The 17,586-nt window shown below is 44.2% G+C and overlaps 1 protein-coding gene across 3 annotated transcripts in view; it reads right to left on the bottom strand.

Annotated features, from left to right (window-relative positions):
• LOC120954971 (potassium voltage-gated channel subfamily KQT member 1-like) overlaps positions 1-17,586 on the bottom strand; it is a 141,280-nt gene that overhangs the window by 13,901 nt on the left and 109,793 nt on the right. For 2 of the 3 annotated variants that reach the window (XM_040375363.2, XM_049609580.1), the window contains 4 exons: positions 16,168-16,385; positions 9,131-9,306; positions 8,714-8,965; positions 8,371-8,619 (listed from right to left, as the gene is read on the bottom strand). In XM_040375363.2, the coding sequence (XP_040231297.2) occupies positions 8,371-8,619; positions 8,714-8,965; positions 9,131-9,306; positions 16,168-16,385 (895 nt within the window). The remainder of the gene's footprint in view (positions 1-8,370; positions 8,620-8,713; positions 8,966-9,130; positions 9,307-16,167; positions 16,386-17,586) is intronic. The other variant, XM_049609581.1, reaches the window with a different exon arrangement.

Genomic DNA, 17,586 nt, shown 5'->3' with positions numbered 1-17,586 from the left:
GCTTGTATGTAATGGGCTGGTAAAAAAACGAACGAATAAAAAGACCCACACAATAATGCAGATTGAATAGGGAACTCTATGCATGTACAGTAAAGTGCACACGCTGCACAGACAGGAAAATGAACGCACAAAGAAAGAAAACCTCCCCTCCTGTTTTTTTCTTTTTTGTTTCCCACCTCAAGACACCTGTTTTCGTTCTTTTCCCTTTTTCCCACACACACACACACACACACACACACAGAGGAAAGTTGCTGTAATAATTCGTCATTTGGAGTGAGCTAATGTGTCTTGGGAGGGAGTGTTTTGGTAGAAAAAAGGGAAAACTTTTCCCACATTTCCCACGAAAACCTCCCAGCATGCGTCCCTTTTTTCCTGTCCCCCCCCCCCCCCCCCCCTTCTGTAGCCCCATGTAACGCGGCGACAACCTGTTCCGTTTTTTTCCGTGGTGAGAGGAAAGGAAGGGAAAAGTGAGAGTTTTTCTTTCAATTTTCTCCCACTTTTCGCCCCCATTCCACCGTTCCCCAATTTGTCTGCCGGAGCTGTCGGTCGTTTCTAGCCGCATCGCCGCAAGATTTTCCTGCAGGTTGGGGGGGGGGGCAGGCTTTGAGTTGAGAATGGAAAATGTGTTTACATTTTGGGAAGGGGCGAGGAAGCGAGAGCCCAAACAACCTTCACACAGTGAATCCTTCTCAATATCACACGCCGGAAGTTTTTCATCATCATCACCAACCAAAGCAAAGCAAAGCAGCCCAAGCCCACCCTGTCAGCCATTTGCCCGTGATGGTGGCCACCATCTTCAGCTTTTACTGCTGCTGGTGCTGGTTGCCACAAGAAAGGGGAGGGAAAAGCAGCAAAAAGAACAACATCATAAGCCATTTTCTATGCAATGCGGGCTCGCTTTGTGTTGTGTGTGTGTTTGGGGTGTGCTTTGGTTTTTTGGTTCCCTCCTTTACCTGCCTTTTGAGTTTGTTGCTTGGAAAAGGAAGGGGAACAGGCGTACTTGAACATAAAGTCAAAATTTTATTTTCAACTCAGGTGACGCCCGCCGAGGCGATGCAGAGCGCCAATAGAAAGCACCACAATCAACATAAAGCAATTTCTAGAAAGGAACTGCATTGAAGGAAAATCGGAATAAAGCAAAACCACTCACAGCACGTTTCACCATCGAACCAAACCGTTAGGGCAGTGTGTGTGGTAGGGAAATTTAAAGCGCTTTTCCAAATGTGATGAAAGCTAGCAAACACACATTCACACTCGCCGCTGCTACTGCTGTGCTTCCCTTTTTCATTTCCGGCACGGCTGTGACGCTCAATGCCAATTCCGACAGAAAAGACCTCATTTATCGGATTGGTGGGGATGGGAGGGGTGGCTCTTTATCTCTCTCTCGCTCCATTCGATCGCGTGCCATTTTGTGCTTTATTCAGAGAAATCGTTTTCCGTGTACATACAAACGATGGAATGGAAAGGGAGGCAAATCGTGTATGATGATTTGAAACCACGATTATCATTCGATCGAACCATTCACACTGGGGAACACTGGGGACAACACTGGGAGGGGAAAACATGAAGAGAGTGGGTTTACTTTTCTATAATAATAAACGGTTTTTTTTAGGGGTCTCTTTCTTCTGCTGCACGCTGATGTTCTTTTAAAAGGGAATAAACAACCACACACCCACACAGAGAGGGAGCAGAAAAGTAGCTTGTTATGTACGTCGAATCCAATTTACAGAAGAAAGACGGCTCAAGCTAGCAGGGAAGTGCTTAAGGATGCTCAGACGAATCATCAGACCAAGGAGTGGGTCGACGAGAGATTTAAGGGCTGCTGCTTTTCTAGTTCTTTATCCAACACAGTAACATTGTCCCCGAGCGTGAAGGACTTTTGCATAGAATGCTAGAGCGGTGAGCAGGATGGGGGAAAATTCTAACAGAAAAACAACCTACAAATCGCCCGGATGATGATTTGATCCACAAGCTTTGTGTCGGTGTGTGTGTTTGTGAGTAAGTATTCACTGGATTTACTACCAGACTGAGAGGAAAAAAGAGTAACATTAATATCCTCTTTTTTTGTCGCAATAAAAAACCTTCATCTCTGCTGATGAATGAAACCGAACCTGAGTGTTGCCATTATCGGTGTGTTGATGTTGCTTTTCGGTTCCCTTTTTGGTTTGTGCAGCTCTATCTCTATGAGGCGAACGACCGACCGAAAGGAGGGGAAACTATGAGCTTACAACTATTTTAAGCCCGAGTTTGTGTAGTCTAATTTTCATAAATAAATACATTTCTTGTTTTGCTACTCCAACGTGAGTGGAATGTTAGGCACGCTCGCTGCACTATTCCGGAGCGTGTTCTCACCCCATTCCCGGCAGATGGAGCTTGGCGGAGTTTACGGACAGTTGCGCACATAGTTTCTGCGCCCGACCGAAGAAATGCCCGAAATGGGGAAATGAATTCGACCGACAGTGGGGTTGAATAAATCATCCGATTTAAATGCAGTTCCGAGGCAGCCTGGTGAATGCGTGGCAACATACCACGGGCAGAGCGGGATGCTGCGGGCCTTGCGGTGTTGGCGAGTTGGAAGCGAGTTGTATGTTTTAGTATTCCAGCAGGAAAGCTTGGTAGAAAACTAACAGTTGCTAGCTTGTGCCCGGATGGGGAGCGTTTTTGTTTTCCTGAAGCTTGCTTATGTTACGAAGGCATTATTGTTGGGAAATCGTTTTCCAAAACGAGCTCAATATTGAAAAGCTTTATTTGTTGCCCCATAAATCGATGTATCTGGTTTCTGTCGAAGTCTTTGTTCGTAAGCTTCTAATTGCTGTAGTTTTGCCGATGGTTTAGTGAAATTGATACGCAAACCGATGTATTTATTGCTCCAGGGCAGTGGTTGGTAACGTATGATTGGCGTGTTGAATACAGCTCTTCTTACAACACGTTGTTGCTGTGTTTATCAATTGCGCCCTTTGCGGCAGGTTTTTTGAAGTTTAGAATTTTTGAATTCAAATATAATGTTAAGTTACATTAAGTTTGCTAAGCACTGTAATTACATTAGCGAGAAAATTGAAGCTCCAGAGTATTCTGAGATCCCTCAGAAGTTGAAGTCATCATAGTTGTTGCGAAAGCCTCTTAAGAAAACGAGAAGATGTGGATATTTCTGCTGGCGAAAAATCACAAAATTAGTTTTATTCCTTCCCTTTGACTTGGTGTGGTTGTAAGAGAGGCTGAAGGCGCATCCTTCGGCTCTATTTATACCGTCTTTCCCCACCGCCATCGTTAACTCCGGTTACAAATGGAGGGCAACTTAGCCCATATGTCCTATCCTGGTAAGCCATCAGGAAAACCCTACAACAGTCACGAGCGTAGAATATTTTGTCAGGCTTTCTATGTGTAAACAAACGCTGTTCACAACAATAGTGCACTCTCGCAAGGGCTTGCCTCGGAACAGAGAGTATTGTAAGAGAACTTATAGTAATTACTGTTAAAAGTATGCATTCCTTAGTATTTATCAGGGCCAGATAAGGATTATCTTAAACTAAGAGTACAGCATACAGGGTTTTTTGAGTTAATTTCCCATGTCAACAACATTGTTCATTGCCAGAGAGATGTTTTTCAACAGCCGTCAAATGCTGTATTAGCATCACAATTATTCTTCAGTTCTTCCACATGTTTTTCAACCCATCTCAAGCAGAATTGAGTTTGACAGTTCTTTTGTTACGTGTTGAAAATCGCATGAAAGAACCGAAATTTTACAGCGTTTCCAAGTCAGTTTCGAATGTAAACATTGTTATTCACCGCATGCAAAATGTTGTTCTACATTGATCTGACATTTCATTTCCATCATAATAATTTTTTAAATCTACAGCATAATTTTCAACACGTCTCTAGCTGGATTGAGTTTGAGAGCTCTTTGTTATGTTTTGAAAATCATGTGTTGAAACTGAAATTTCATTTTGAAACCAATAAACCATTGGACAGCTGTTGAAAACCATTTTGAATGCGGTGAATAACAATATTTACATTCAAAACTGGCTTAGAAAACCCTGTATTATGATGCAAATACACCATTTGAAACTGCTGAAAATCATGCTGTAGGCGGTAAGTTATGATGTACACATTCGAAAGTGACGTACATTTCCACTTTACAAAAAACCTGCAAGTCGTTATAGGATAAAAGAAAAAAATGTTCACCACTTCAACTCAAATAACAATATTTTAAAACCTAACCTAAGCTACTCTGTCCAATTTAATAACACAATTTTCGTCTTCGATTGCACAACGGCCAGATCCTAGACGGTTTGTTTTGTTAGGCAAAGTTTTGCAAAAAACAAAACGATTTCAAACACATTACTTTTATTCAAACAAGATGCAGTATAAACCATACATTCCAGTAAATGATAGCATTAATTTTGTTAATACTGCAACAACCACACGAAACCGTACACGAGCTGGTAAACCCTGTAGCTAACCAGCTCACTAAACATTCGCCTCGTTATCTTTCAACCGATGACAGACGAAAAGCTTTTCTGTTGAATTATTCCGCTAAAAACAAATCCATTATTTTCCATTCCAACACCCGAGGCAAAGCAAGGGTGTGTGGGCCATACTGAAATAAACAAAAAGCCCTCTCGCTTCGATCCTCGCAATTGAAATGCATCCACTCCAATCAAATTAGATTAGCGCCGTCACCAGCGAAAAAAAAACAACAATCCCGCATCCCGCGCCCGAAAACCCGTGCTTCACAGTTACCGTGTTGAAACGCATCAAATATGTGCCCAATGTACTCTTTCCTGAATGTGTGTGTGTGTAAGAGAGAGAATGTTTGGATACAAAAAGCCCCGCCAGGTATCGGCATGACTGCAAAATGGCTTCATCTAATCATGTTTGCTGATCAAAGCACTTTCCCGCAATAAAATCAATCCAAAAGCGAGCGATGATATCGAATGTTAAGAAAACACAAAAATCAATCCCTTTTTCCCCCCCTGTTCTCAACTCACCCACCATTACACTCCCACTCAAGGAAAGGCCGAAGGAAGCTTTTCCGCTAACGGGATATAAGATTGTTCCCCATGTTGTTGTTTTCCGTATTTTTGTTTTTTTTTGTTTTGCTTCTCTTTCCTTTCTTTTTCCGTCCCCATTTTTCACAAACAATGAAACAACCATTATTCTAATTCAATCACCCCGCGGGCTGGGCCAAAGCCGTGGACGAGGAGAGAGCAAAAGCAAAAAAAAGAAAAAAAAACAGTCTTGAGAGCCTTTGGCTTATGGGTTTGAAATGTGAGTAAAATGGAAAACGGGGGAAAACGAATGAACGGGAATGCATCTGGGGTGTATGGGTGGAAAACCGGATCCAGCGAGCCAATTTATGTGTCTTGCTTGCTTGCTTTTGCCCGCAGTTTCTTGCCTTCTTGCTTGGATCGCGCTATCCTCTCGCTAATGGTATTGCGCCAATGCGCTGCGCGCACACAGCGAAAACCGTTTGCGTTGTTTATATCGAATATTGTGATTTGAATAATTCATCACTACACGCTGCAAGTGGCATGCGGGCGCACTGGGAAACAAAAACCTGAAACTCCCTCCACAAAAAAACAATCGCTTTCCCCCTCACTGCGTAGCCTTGCTGTCGTTGACATCCGCTCCGCGCCTGTGGTGGTGGAAGGGCTGAAGCGCAAGCCGAGAAGTGGTAATAAAAACAACGAAACCACTTCTCGCACCAACAAAGAAGGAGAGGGAGTGGAGAAAAAAACGGCTGTCAAAATTTAAATTTGATCACAAACTTTTTCCTTTTTTTTTTGCCCCATTCCGGTTGAATTTTGCCTTTTCTTCTGCAACACCAACAGTGTTGTTACCAACCTGGTGAAGTTGGATGGTGTATGGCCATTTGCCATTTGATTGAGAGTTTGTGTGGTTTTGATTGATTGATTGGTTTGGTGCTCGGGTATCCCGTGGGGTAGTTGGTGAACACGGGAGGGGAGAGGGGCAAGCACAGTAAACTGGACGAGCGTATTTGTAAAACAACCCGCGCCTTGCCGGTGCGTCACTTTACGCCGACAAATCGGGAACGCTTGCGCACTCATTTGCTCATAGCAATGGATCTTGAGATTCGCGACTCCGTTCGAGCCAGAGTCAGAGTAATCAGATACGACAGTGAAGGCGCCGGTAATTTGTCTGTCCGGCGTTGGTAGACAAAAACGCACACGCTCACACACACACACCCCGTGGAAATAGATTGATTGGCGCGAGCGTGGGAAAATGGTACGGTGCAGTAAAGTTTTCCGCACTGCAACAGTACGGAGCAGACCGAGCTGCACGACGGTATCGTATCGTTTGCCATGGCATAAAGGCACACAAAACGGAAAATAATTGGATTGCGTTACGCGAATCCGGTTGCGTTATATGGGGGTTTATGCAGCAATAGAGAGGACAAAGAGAGGCAACAAGACGTTGTACGTTGTGGCGTCTTTAATTGATTTCAACAGCAAAATTCATAAGCAATTAGAGTCGACGCTTTAGGGCAGCTTTAAAATGCTTTAAATTTTCGTGCTTTAATCATGGAGCTTTTAGAGGTGGTTTTTTTAGTTCACTTTTTACACTATTTCAATGGATTCAACATTACAACATTACAGAGGGAGACTCGGAGCATCGGCAAACAACGTAGCAAAAAAGCACGTCAAAGCAGACAACCGTTCTCTAAACAAACAAGCAACAAACCCAACTACATCATCCACAACTAATCAAAATCACAATCAACCAACAGCAAATGTCAACGCATACGCACACTCTAACACACACACACACACACACACACACACACACACACACACACACACACACACACACACTAACACACACGCAAACAACATTCAAACGAAACAACAACTCAAGCGAGCGGTGTACATGTCCGTCTACTAAGCACACATCTACGTGGCCTTTCCTTATCTATACAGCGATGTGGAGGGGGAAGGGGTCGTTGCAGTGCTTTACAGTAGGACCGGTACGTGTACCAGTAAAGGGTCAAGAGGTTGGTTCGCTCTATTGGTAGGGGGTCTATTGAGGAAATTGAAGGATTCTAGTACCATTGTTGTACGGATGTAATTTAAAATAATTAATGGAAAATAATCTTTTTATGAAAAATGACTTTAAAGCTCCCAAACAGCTCATTTGTGTCATTATAAAATATAAAACATGAATTGAAAACTAAACAACGTGGTATATTTTCCCCAACTAAAAAATAGTAATAGATTATAAAAGTAATCAAAACTTATTGTTATAACATATTGAAACAAATGCAACATAAAAAGAAACTGGTAAGCAAATTACAAAACATGTAAAATAAGGAAACAAGTGAAAAAGAAAATAAAGCAATAAGACAAAAGGAAAGCAAAGTTATATTAAAAAAATAAACTTATCAGCAATTCATCTTTTGAATTCATTTTTTTAAGCAAAAAGGACTTTTAAACTCTCAAAAAGCTCTTTTTTTTCATGACAATATATGAAAAACTAAAAAACATAACGTGAATAAAAAACTAAACAACGTGGTATACCATTCCCAACTAAATTATAAAACTAATCAAAAATGATTGTTATAAAATATTGTCATAAAACAAACTCAACATAAAAAGAAACTGAAAATAAAATTACAAAACATGTAAAGTAAGGAAGAAAGTGAAGAAGACAAAATACGATAAGACGAAATTAAAGTAAAGTTATATTAAAAAATAAACGAATGAGCAATTCATCTTTTAGATTCATGTTTTTAAGCAAAAAGGACTTTTAAGCTCTCTAAAAGCTCAGCAATTTTTATACAAAACATAAACCATCAATAAAAAACTAAACGATTTAGTATATTATTCCCTACTAATATATAAAAGTATTAAAACTTCTGGTTATAAAATAGTAAAACAAAATCGAAATAAAAAGAAACTGATCAGTAAATAACAAAACATGAAAAGTAAAGAAGAAAATGCAAAAACAATAATAAGACAAAATGAAAGCAAAATGCAAAGAAAAATAAGCTAATGAGCAATTAAAAAAACCAGAAAATCAAAGCAGAAAATGAACTGAGGAAAACCCAGATCGAAAATCCTTCTGATCTCACACATCATCAAGAAAGATCAAAGGGAATTTGCTATTACGATACGTTGGAGGAGATGTAGGAAATACATACACAGACAGAACCATCTCGCTCACACGGAACCACCCCTAAAGGTATGTACGATGCGATGTCACGTCACTCGAAAAGGAGACAGGATGGCAGGGGGGGGTGGGGGGGCGGAGGAAAGGAGAAGGGCAAATGCAAAAAGCGTTATGCGCACCGTGCAACACGGGCGGGGCGGGGCGAGCAAAAGGAAAGTAACCACCAAAAACATACAAACGTACACCGCTAAACATCGCACTCACTTTGCCCAACTGCGAGGGAAGGGCGGTGCTGCTGTTGCCGTTGTTGTTGCCGTTGTCGGCCGACTTGACGTAGATCTGCCAGGTGGCGTCACTGTGGAAGCTCTTGTCGGCAGCGTAGCAGCGCCACAGGCACTGGATCAGCATGGCGGCGGCCGGTATCTGCCGGTTGAAGTGCTTCTGGCGCTGCTTCTGTTGTACTTTTAAGGCGAATCCGGATCCCAGGATACCCTGCGCAGTGGATGGGAAGCAAGACGGATGCGATGGTGTGAGATAATTGAAAAGAAAAAAAGGGTAGAGGTAGAGGATTATAATTGAAACTTACGGCCGGCAGTGCGAAGAACGAGATTGCGAACACACTAAAGCAGGAGGCAACGATCTTGCCCATCCAGGTTTGGGGCACCGTGTCGCCGTACCCGATCGTGGTGACGGTAATGACGCCCCACCAGAGCGCATCGGCGTAGCTGGCAAAGTCGGCCTTTCCGTCCGGCCCGAGCACGTCCTTCTCGGCGAGATACACGAAGTACGAGCTGAAGATGAGCCCCAGGAACCCGATGTACAGCGTGGTAATCAGCTCCTGTGTGTGTGTGTGGCGGGAGAATAGGGTGGATCGATCAGTTTGGGCTAAGAAGGTTCATGCGATATTCATAACCTAATCTATTCCAATACATCACAGCTACCATTGCTGTGGGATAGGGAAGAGATTTATCGGTAAAGTCGGTGTTGCCCGGTTGCCTCTTACCTGCCGGTGGATAAACACGACCGAGCCGAGCAGCCGCCAGGTACCGCCCTGCCGGTCCACGTGCAGCATGCGCAGGATCTGCAGGAAGCGAATGCCTCGGATGGCACTCGTGGCAAACACCTGACCATTTGAGCCGACGGACAGCACAACCATAGACGCTACGACTACAATAAGATCTGAAAGCAAAGAGAGTATTTTTGAATGTCCTGTTATTGTTTCACATGTAATGGAAGTTCTGGAGAGAGAGAGAGTGGTAAAAACATGCAAATAATGTTGAGCAAAAGTTTCCCCAAAAAACACAACTTTCTGATGTTACGCAAATCCTCTTGAGATATTCCAAACAGGCGACAACACTATCGATGAGAGTATGTTTGGTTGGAATGAACGCTTGTGATGGATAAAGTTTTGATGAGCTAAAGCGAATGGGGAAACATTTGTACCACCAAAAACTAGCAACATTGGTGTAACTTTTCATACTGGAGCTGTGTGCTGGCAAAACGAGAGACACAAACGAACAACACACACTGATGACTTGGAGTTGAATTTTCACCATTCGATGAAGCTTTTCGCCGTACGCATTTACATAAAGCTTGGCAAACTTTCACCTCTGTCTCTTTCCTTCCCTCTTTCTCTATCTCTCACACACACACCCCTCGTGCCAACCGTTGCCAAGAGCGACACAGATGCGACGACAGAAGCGACTCACAGCTCACAGCGCACCATCATCTTCGGGAAGACACTGACAAATGGATGCTTTCAATTTTGCTAGCCCACGGACAGACAGCCACAACCTTGCCCGCATCGTGCCCTGTGGTAGTGCCGGTCCTAGTGCTTCCCAACTTCAACCAACAATGGACTCCACCGTACGCGCACGGAGCCCGGGATGACAAATGAAGTTGTACGGTGGAGCGTACGTTATTGGGGGCGAAAAATGGTAACGCTTATGGCAACGCTCTATGGTAGCGGGAATAGATTTGTTTGCTTAAATTTGTGCTGACACACACACACGCGCACATTCACACACTGTGTTGCATTTGTAAAATTTGTATTAAGAAAGATCTGCATCCATCATCTGATGATGATGACGCACCAACTGACGCGCGGCTGACTTGTTGCCGCAAAAATGGGGCTACTTTGATGGAACATTTGGAAAAGGTTCGTTGGACAAATCGGCAAAACTGGCTATTAATATGAGCACCTTTTTCTGAACAATAATGTGCCCCATTTGTGCTAAAAATTCTTCCATTAACCAAAAAACAGGATGCGTCATCAAAAAAAGGCATCATCAGCAAAGATGATTTCCAATTGCCCACGGGAATACGGGTTTGCAGTGCAGTAAAAACACCGATTCGCATTGCCAAATTGTCCTTCCCACAAAACAGCTTGTCGTCCGGGTGCCGATTGAATGGGTTTTAAGTTCAGCAGCGGCACCCGCTCCTTCCCGCGCAAACCTTCCCTTGCTGGTGTAATCATCATAAAATTGGTTCCTTCTTTTATTAAACCCGCTCTTTTTTTTCTGTCCCACATTAGCCACAGGACCAGCTTGGCAAGCGATTTCAATTATTCCCCCCTTTTTTCATACCTTTCCGTGTTCATTTCGCCCCCCGAAAGAGAAGTTCGAAAATTGTTTAAAATTAATCTGCGCCACCGGTGTGGACCAAACGGTGTGGCACGTGGCTTGAAGTTTGGAGACCGAATTTCTCCAACTCCCGGGAACATTTGCGAGAGAAATGCGACGAGAGGTAGCCAAACCAACCGGACCATACTAATCGGTGGCTATTCTTGGGCAAAGATTGTTCGGTGTTCGGTGTTCTGCTCCCTAATCACCCTCACCCCCTTGAGCAAACAATGAAAAGTCGGTTTAATAGCTGGTCATCATCGTTGGGGAAATCATTGTCGCTAGCAGCAGCGGTGCACGAGAACATGGCGCTTGATTGGACCGGCCCGATAATGTTCGGACTGTCACTTAAATTAGAGTCACGCAAATTTCCGTCCCTAAGCTTCGTCGGGGAGAGCAAGGGAAGAACGGTTTTGCCTTTAATTTGAAATGGGGAAGGGGGAGAAAAAAAAAGAAAAAAAAACACACACACACTCACACGCACGACAACGACATAAAATGTGGTCGTAGTTGTCGTGTTTTGCGGTGGTGCTGCCACATTTTAATGCTTTTTTCATGTTCATCACTATTTGACGAGTCATATTTTGTACCCTTCCCACCAAGGAACGAATAGTCAGCGTAGTTTCAGTGCCACCGTTTCGCATTTTTCTGCTGCTGCTGCTACTGATTCGCGGCCATAAATTAACTTCCGGCAGGTGAAAAGCATGAATTCCATAATGAATTTAATAATAAAAAAAATACAACCCTGCGCGGTAAAATGTGACAATTTTACGCACGCCACACCTTGCCTCAAGCTTTAGTAACAACAGCAAAAAAACTCCCTCCATAGAAGAAAATCACAAACAATAGCACTACGAGAGATGGGAAGGAAGGAGAAAAAAGGTCGATGGAGACGCCTGGTCGCTCTTGGCAAAAGGCCAGTCAATTGATCAAACCACGAATTGACCTAATTTCGGTTCCTTGCTAACAATACACACCTGCGGCCGCATATTCTTAAGCACAGGCACAAAAGAAGCTTCTAGCTAACTTCTTTCTTAAACAGTAGCAGCAGTAGCTTATCGGGTGGCTTTATTTTGTTTGAGCTAGTCGGGCTCTCTCTCTGTGTCAAAACCTGCCCAAGCGAGAGATGAGGCAAATTTAGCTGGATCGGCTTCGAAAGCGACCCACCCACCCTCTCGGACCTCAGCTCTCGGACAAACAAAAAGAGATCCCTTCACCCTCCCTTCTTGCCCTAAAAATAGATGAAGCTGATTGACAAATATTTACACTTTAATTGTTCGCTTGGCGCATTGGCTTTGGAGGCCAGCTGCTGGTGTGCTACAAAGACGCTCAGTCTTATCCGGCCTTGCAAATAATGGGGTTGGGTCGGCGTTGGGTCGTAGTAATAGTGGCAAACGACACCCAGTGGCAAACATCATTAAGCGTCCCTAGTAACAGTACGGTTTGACTTTCTTTTTGGGAGGTTTTGTACGGTGACAACTGCTACTGTAAAGTAAATATTTGCCTATCAACGCCAAACGATGAACCTACGTATTGGGGGTGAAACTCTTTGCTGAAGGGAAGTGGGGGATAAAATAAGGTTTTCTTTGGGCAAATAAACTCAAACCCAATTTCTAACCTCAAACTCAACCGTAACAGCTTCTTGCATTTCGTTAGGCTACTATTATCTAAACTTCAATCATTTGGAATAATAACAGTGTGAAACGAACGAAACAACTCGAAACTGCACCATTAAAGGCACAATTTGCGTAATGGAAAACTGTCCCTGTGACGTTTGCTGCTACATTCAGCAACCGTCCAAAACATTTATCATCATCAAACTGCAGCTGCACGATGAACGGGCTGCAGACTGCAATTATTTGGCGCAATAAAACTTTTACTCCGCACCATGTGGCACCATCTCTGCATCTCGCAGTATATCGGATCATCATCTTTTTTTGCCAAAAGAAGCACCATTTTATGACGAACAGCGATGGCCATATAATTTTGCGAGCAACCAACGTTTCGAATATTGTACGCTCTCTGTACGGGAAACAGCAAACAGAGCAGGAAAGGGGTACTCGTAATGGGGTTTGATGTCAGCAGTTTGATGTTGTTTTATCGCTCGATGCGCTTCGGTCAATGTTTTCGCTGCACTTCGGGCACGAGATGCACGTGCATGGAAAGTGTTTATGTGGTTGAAAAATTCCTCCCCTTAATTAGAAAGATGATGGTGAAGGACTGTGCGGTAATAATAATACGGGTTGCAAGAAAGCTCACTAAACACGTTTTTTGTTGTGTATTAATATAAACTCAATTTAAAGGTTTACAAATTAATTCAATCAAAATGTTTTGCTGCTACAATCAACTGCTACAATCATCCGATTCCCCGAAAAGAAGAGGTCTTTAAACCAACTGAACCAACCGTCTCGGGACATGCGAAATGCGTACCAAATTAAAGCGTTACTGCTAAAGCCGACCGTCGTCTATGCCCCGGCTAAACCGTAAGCCGTAAACGAAACAAATTGTGCTGAATTGAGAGAGAATAGAAAAAAACAATTGCTTGTTCAAAGTAAAAGTTTGTACAGACAAAAAAGGATCCCTCTCGCACCACCGTAAGGAACACCGCACCCGCACAAAGCAAAGCGGATAGCGTAATAACAAAAACGCGCGCTGAACGAACCGACGAAAAAGAAGAGAAAACATTTTTTTTCAAACGAAACAAAAGAAGAAAGCAAAGCAGGATTGTTCGTATAAAAAAGGAAGGAAAAATAAACTCAAACGAAACTGCACCGCGGACCAAATCGGTAGGAAAAATCTCGGCCAGAGAATATTTCTGTTATCGGAGTTGAAATGGAGGGTTGGAGGAGTTGGCAAACCAGGCAAGAAGCCGCCTTGGAGTGGTGTTGAAAGACTCTTCGCCGATCCGCCGGGATGCTTCAGCTGTGTAGAGGAGGTTTTTCGGATAAATGTCGTGACCGGCAGTGGTGGAACGATCCTCCCCCGATTCTGATTTGATTCAGATTTGTTGGGCATTTTTTCGTGCCTTTTCTCTGGCACTTGTTGCTGCCGTGCAGGGGTTTGGTAAGGTTTTTGAGGGTCACAAAAAAAAACCAAAAACAAAATCACCCATTTGTAGGGCAAATTATGGCGCAAAAGTTTTCAATTATGTTTGACCACTCGCGAATATGCAAAATGGACTGTGCTATAATTTTCAACTCCAATGTCTGATGCGGCTTTTGTTGATGTGATAAGGATGGAAAGATCAAGCAAGTTGATGATTCGGGAAAGTGGGAACAGGCTTCGAATTGAATTGTGGCCATAGAAAAAGGACTTTTGTGACATTGACAATCCTTTTTGTCTGTTTTAGTATTTTAAAATTCCCAAAACTACAAATTATCAATCCAAAAAGTATGTCAATTAAAACATTTCCCCCAAAAGAGAAAGAGCCATCATCACCGACTGTTTGCATTTAAACGTCTTCATAGCACGCCAATACTCGAGCTTAGTTGTTCCACCACACAATTGCTATCTTTTTATAACGTGCCTCCCCTCGTCCTCTGTTTTATGAACCTTTTCCTGTGACAAGGGAAGTTTTAAAATCCGATGCACCATCACACCGCGCGCCAAACGAATTAGCTCCCGTGGAAATTGCCCCAAAAGCAAAAGCGTAGGTCCGCGTGCCAAAGGTCCATTTTCTTTTCTCTCTCGAGCAATCAAGCCACCGGTATCTTCCACCCCCGCATTTGGTGAGGTGGGGAGGAAACAGGAGATTAAAAAAAAAAGAGTCAATTTACCATTCATATTTTTCATGAGCTTTCCTTGGAAAAAGAAGGACAGAATGCACCAGGTTTCAGGGATTTTTTTGGGAAGCTTTTTTGTAGAAAAAAGAGTGCGCAGAGGTTAAGCGCTTCGAAGAATCGTGCGACAGAAGGGGTAGCAGAACTTTGCACCAACTCAAATTGAAATGCTAATGAGAACGAGGATTTTCAGCGGGCCACTCCGAAGAACTTGACAACGATGACCTCCAGTGTACTCGATTGTGTTGTCGTTTCGTTTTTTCCCACCCACACACACACACACACCTTCACCGTCAGAATTCTTCATTAAGTGCAGCGGAACATATGCTTGCCGGTGCTTTTAGACACTTTTCCCCTCCGAAAAACCCTATGCCTACTGTGGTGTTGTCGGGCAGCTCTAGGCTGCAGGTTATGCTCATGAATAATTCATGCGATTTGTACGCTTTGGCTCTACGGCAGGCAGCAGGCTTTGAGACCTCCGTCCAGGCAGCGGATGGACACATCTGTCGCATTTGCTATTGTCCGTATTGTGCCGTAGTTGTGGTGAAGGTTCTTCTGGAGGTTCTAGTCCGTGAGAAAAAAAAAAACATTCGAAAAGGCACCCAGTTGCCCAGTGTGTCCCCCTTCTCGGGTGTGTGTGTTTTTTTTTTGGTCAGTGTTTTGAGGGCGCTGCTGAGGTTTGGCGATGACGACGCCCCTTGAAGCACACCTGCGAATCGCTGGACATTCCCCATACACCCTCCCAGGAGGTGAGTGATTTCACAGCGCCACACCGATGTGGTTAAATGATGAGCAAAACCATTTATACTGGTACAACGCGCCCACGGTGCCGGTCCCGTGCACCGTGGAGAGCGAGGAAACTAACGACGGGTGCAATTATTTATGCACAAGTAGCGGCGAACCCTTAAATTGCCATTCATTTATTAGACATTTTAGGACGGGAGGAGGGCCGCGGGTGCTTGGGGAAAGGCTTACGGTAAGGGGGGACATTAGCACCTGGTTCGGGATTTAAGAACTAGCAGCAGTGCCGGAGCCACTGGCACCTTCCAAAATTATTCCATTCCAGTGGAGCACAAACATTTGGAAGAAGGCAGCAGCGGCAACACTGTCACGAAGAGACCTTGGTTTCAGTGCTCTGTGTGTCGTATTAGCCCGGTACTCTTGTCTCAACCTTTCCGGGGAGGAGGGGGGAGCTAAAATCAAGCACAGAGAACGACCGGAATTAACGCAAACTCACTCCACGCGAGCACCTGCCTGGTGCCTTGTGAAAAGAATAAATAAAAGTATCACCGTTACCAAGAAACACACAGAGCGACCAAATGCTTCCCGGTGTTGAGGTGGCATCAAGAGCTTTCTTGCAACTGCACGAACGAGTTGCTCTTGTGTATGTATCCCTATGTGTGTGTGTGTGTGTTGAGTGCTGCCAGTTAAATATGTACGAGTGTATGCATTTGAAATCGAAGTGTCGTGTTTTAATTTAGTTTCTAATGAATTTGAAATTAGCCCTCCCGGACTCCTCGTGTCCGTGTCCGTGGCTTCGTGCGGATCGATTCCACACGCAGGAAGTGGTGCTTGGGAAAATGCCGGGAAAGACTGGGTGCTGGGAAAAAAGGAGGGGTGCGGGACGGCTTAAAACCTACCTATAATACAGATGGGCTTGCGGATGAAGCGCAACCGGCCGCAGAAGCCCATATACTTTGACCGGCAGCCGGCGGACCAGAGCCGGACCAGGTACTCGACGCCGAAAAACACCACCAGACAGATCTCCATCCAGAATAAGGTCTCGTTCGCGAACTTACTGTACTCGTCTATCGTCGACAATACGCTAAATATCAGACACACTAAAACGAGCAAAAATCTGAAGTGGAAGAAAAAAAACAAAGGAAAATGATGTTAGCAATTAGAAAACTTGGTTGGAATAGATCATATTGAAGTGAAAAATCGATGCACTCTGACGATTATTAAAGCAGCTGACCCATTAATACTTATCTTATGTTTTATGTGTTTTGGTCCACCACATCGCGTACTCGCCACGGGAAGCTATTACGTTTTCAGCTGTCCCAGAAATGTCCTTTTTTATTACCTTTTATTCATTGAACCTTCTTTTTTGTGTGCGATTCGAGAATGATTTCACCGTTCCGATTGCACTGTTCTTTCCCGCCAAGAGAAGCGCCAAGAAATTGCTTCACGAGCGCATCCCACATAATTGTCACCGCAGTTGGCGGACTGGAATGACTTTTTAGTGTCTCCGATTGGTTCACCGGGCATGATGGGATAACGATTTTATGACGGCGTGCACGTGAACGCGCGGTGAACCCCTCCATCATCTTTATGGCACACCGACGCAGCTGTGCCTTTTTCGCTCTTTTTTCGCGTTTTTGCTTGAGATGCAGCCCGAACCGAGATGTGTGTGAACTAGTGATGTGCTCTCTGGAGCGCACCCACGACTTTCCGATCCGATTCTGACTATTGTTGGTCAAAAATGACGACTCCGGCAAAATGGAATCAATAGATCCGTTCGGATTCGGAGTCGCTCGGAGTCGTCCAGAATCAGTCGGAGTCGTTCGGAGTCATCCGGAGTCATTTGGAGTCTTCCGGACTCGATAGGAGTCGGAGTCATTAGGGGTCGTCTAGAGCCGTTTGGAATCGACTGGAATTGGTTGGAGTCAACAGGAGCGTAAGGTTTTAAGGTGCTTGTAATCAGCCATTTAATTTCGTTGTGTTTTTTTTTGTCTTTCACTTTGTCCGTGCCTACATCGTATACAGGCTTTTTTTTCGAAGGTAAACACCGGCCGACTCCGGACGACTTCGATTCCAACCGATTCCGGATGACGCGGACGACTTGAACGACTCCGATTCCGAACGACTCCGGCCGATTTAATTCCGAATTAATCGTTCAATCGGAGTCGTTCAAGTCGTCCGGAGTCGTCCGGAGTCGATCGGAGTTGTCCGGAATCAGTCGGAGTTGTTTGGGCTCGTCGGAGTCGTCCGGAGTCGTCTGGAGTCAATCGGAGTCTTTTAGAGTCGGCTAGTGTCGGATTGGAGTCGGCCGGAATCGA

Source organism: Anopheles coluzzii, chromosome 3 (assembly GCF_943734685.1).
Source record: "Anopheles coluzzii chromosome 3, AcolN3, whole genome shotgun sequence".
In the NCBI taxonomy this organism is placed as follows: domain Eukaryota; kingdom Metazoa; phylum Arthropoda; class Insecta; order Diptera; family Culicidae; genus Anopheles; species Anopheles coluzzii.
Note: the sequence above shows the minus strand (reverse complement) of the source record. Positions and strands in the feature narration are given on the sequence as shown.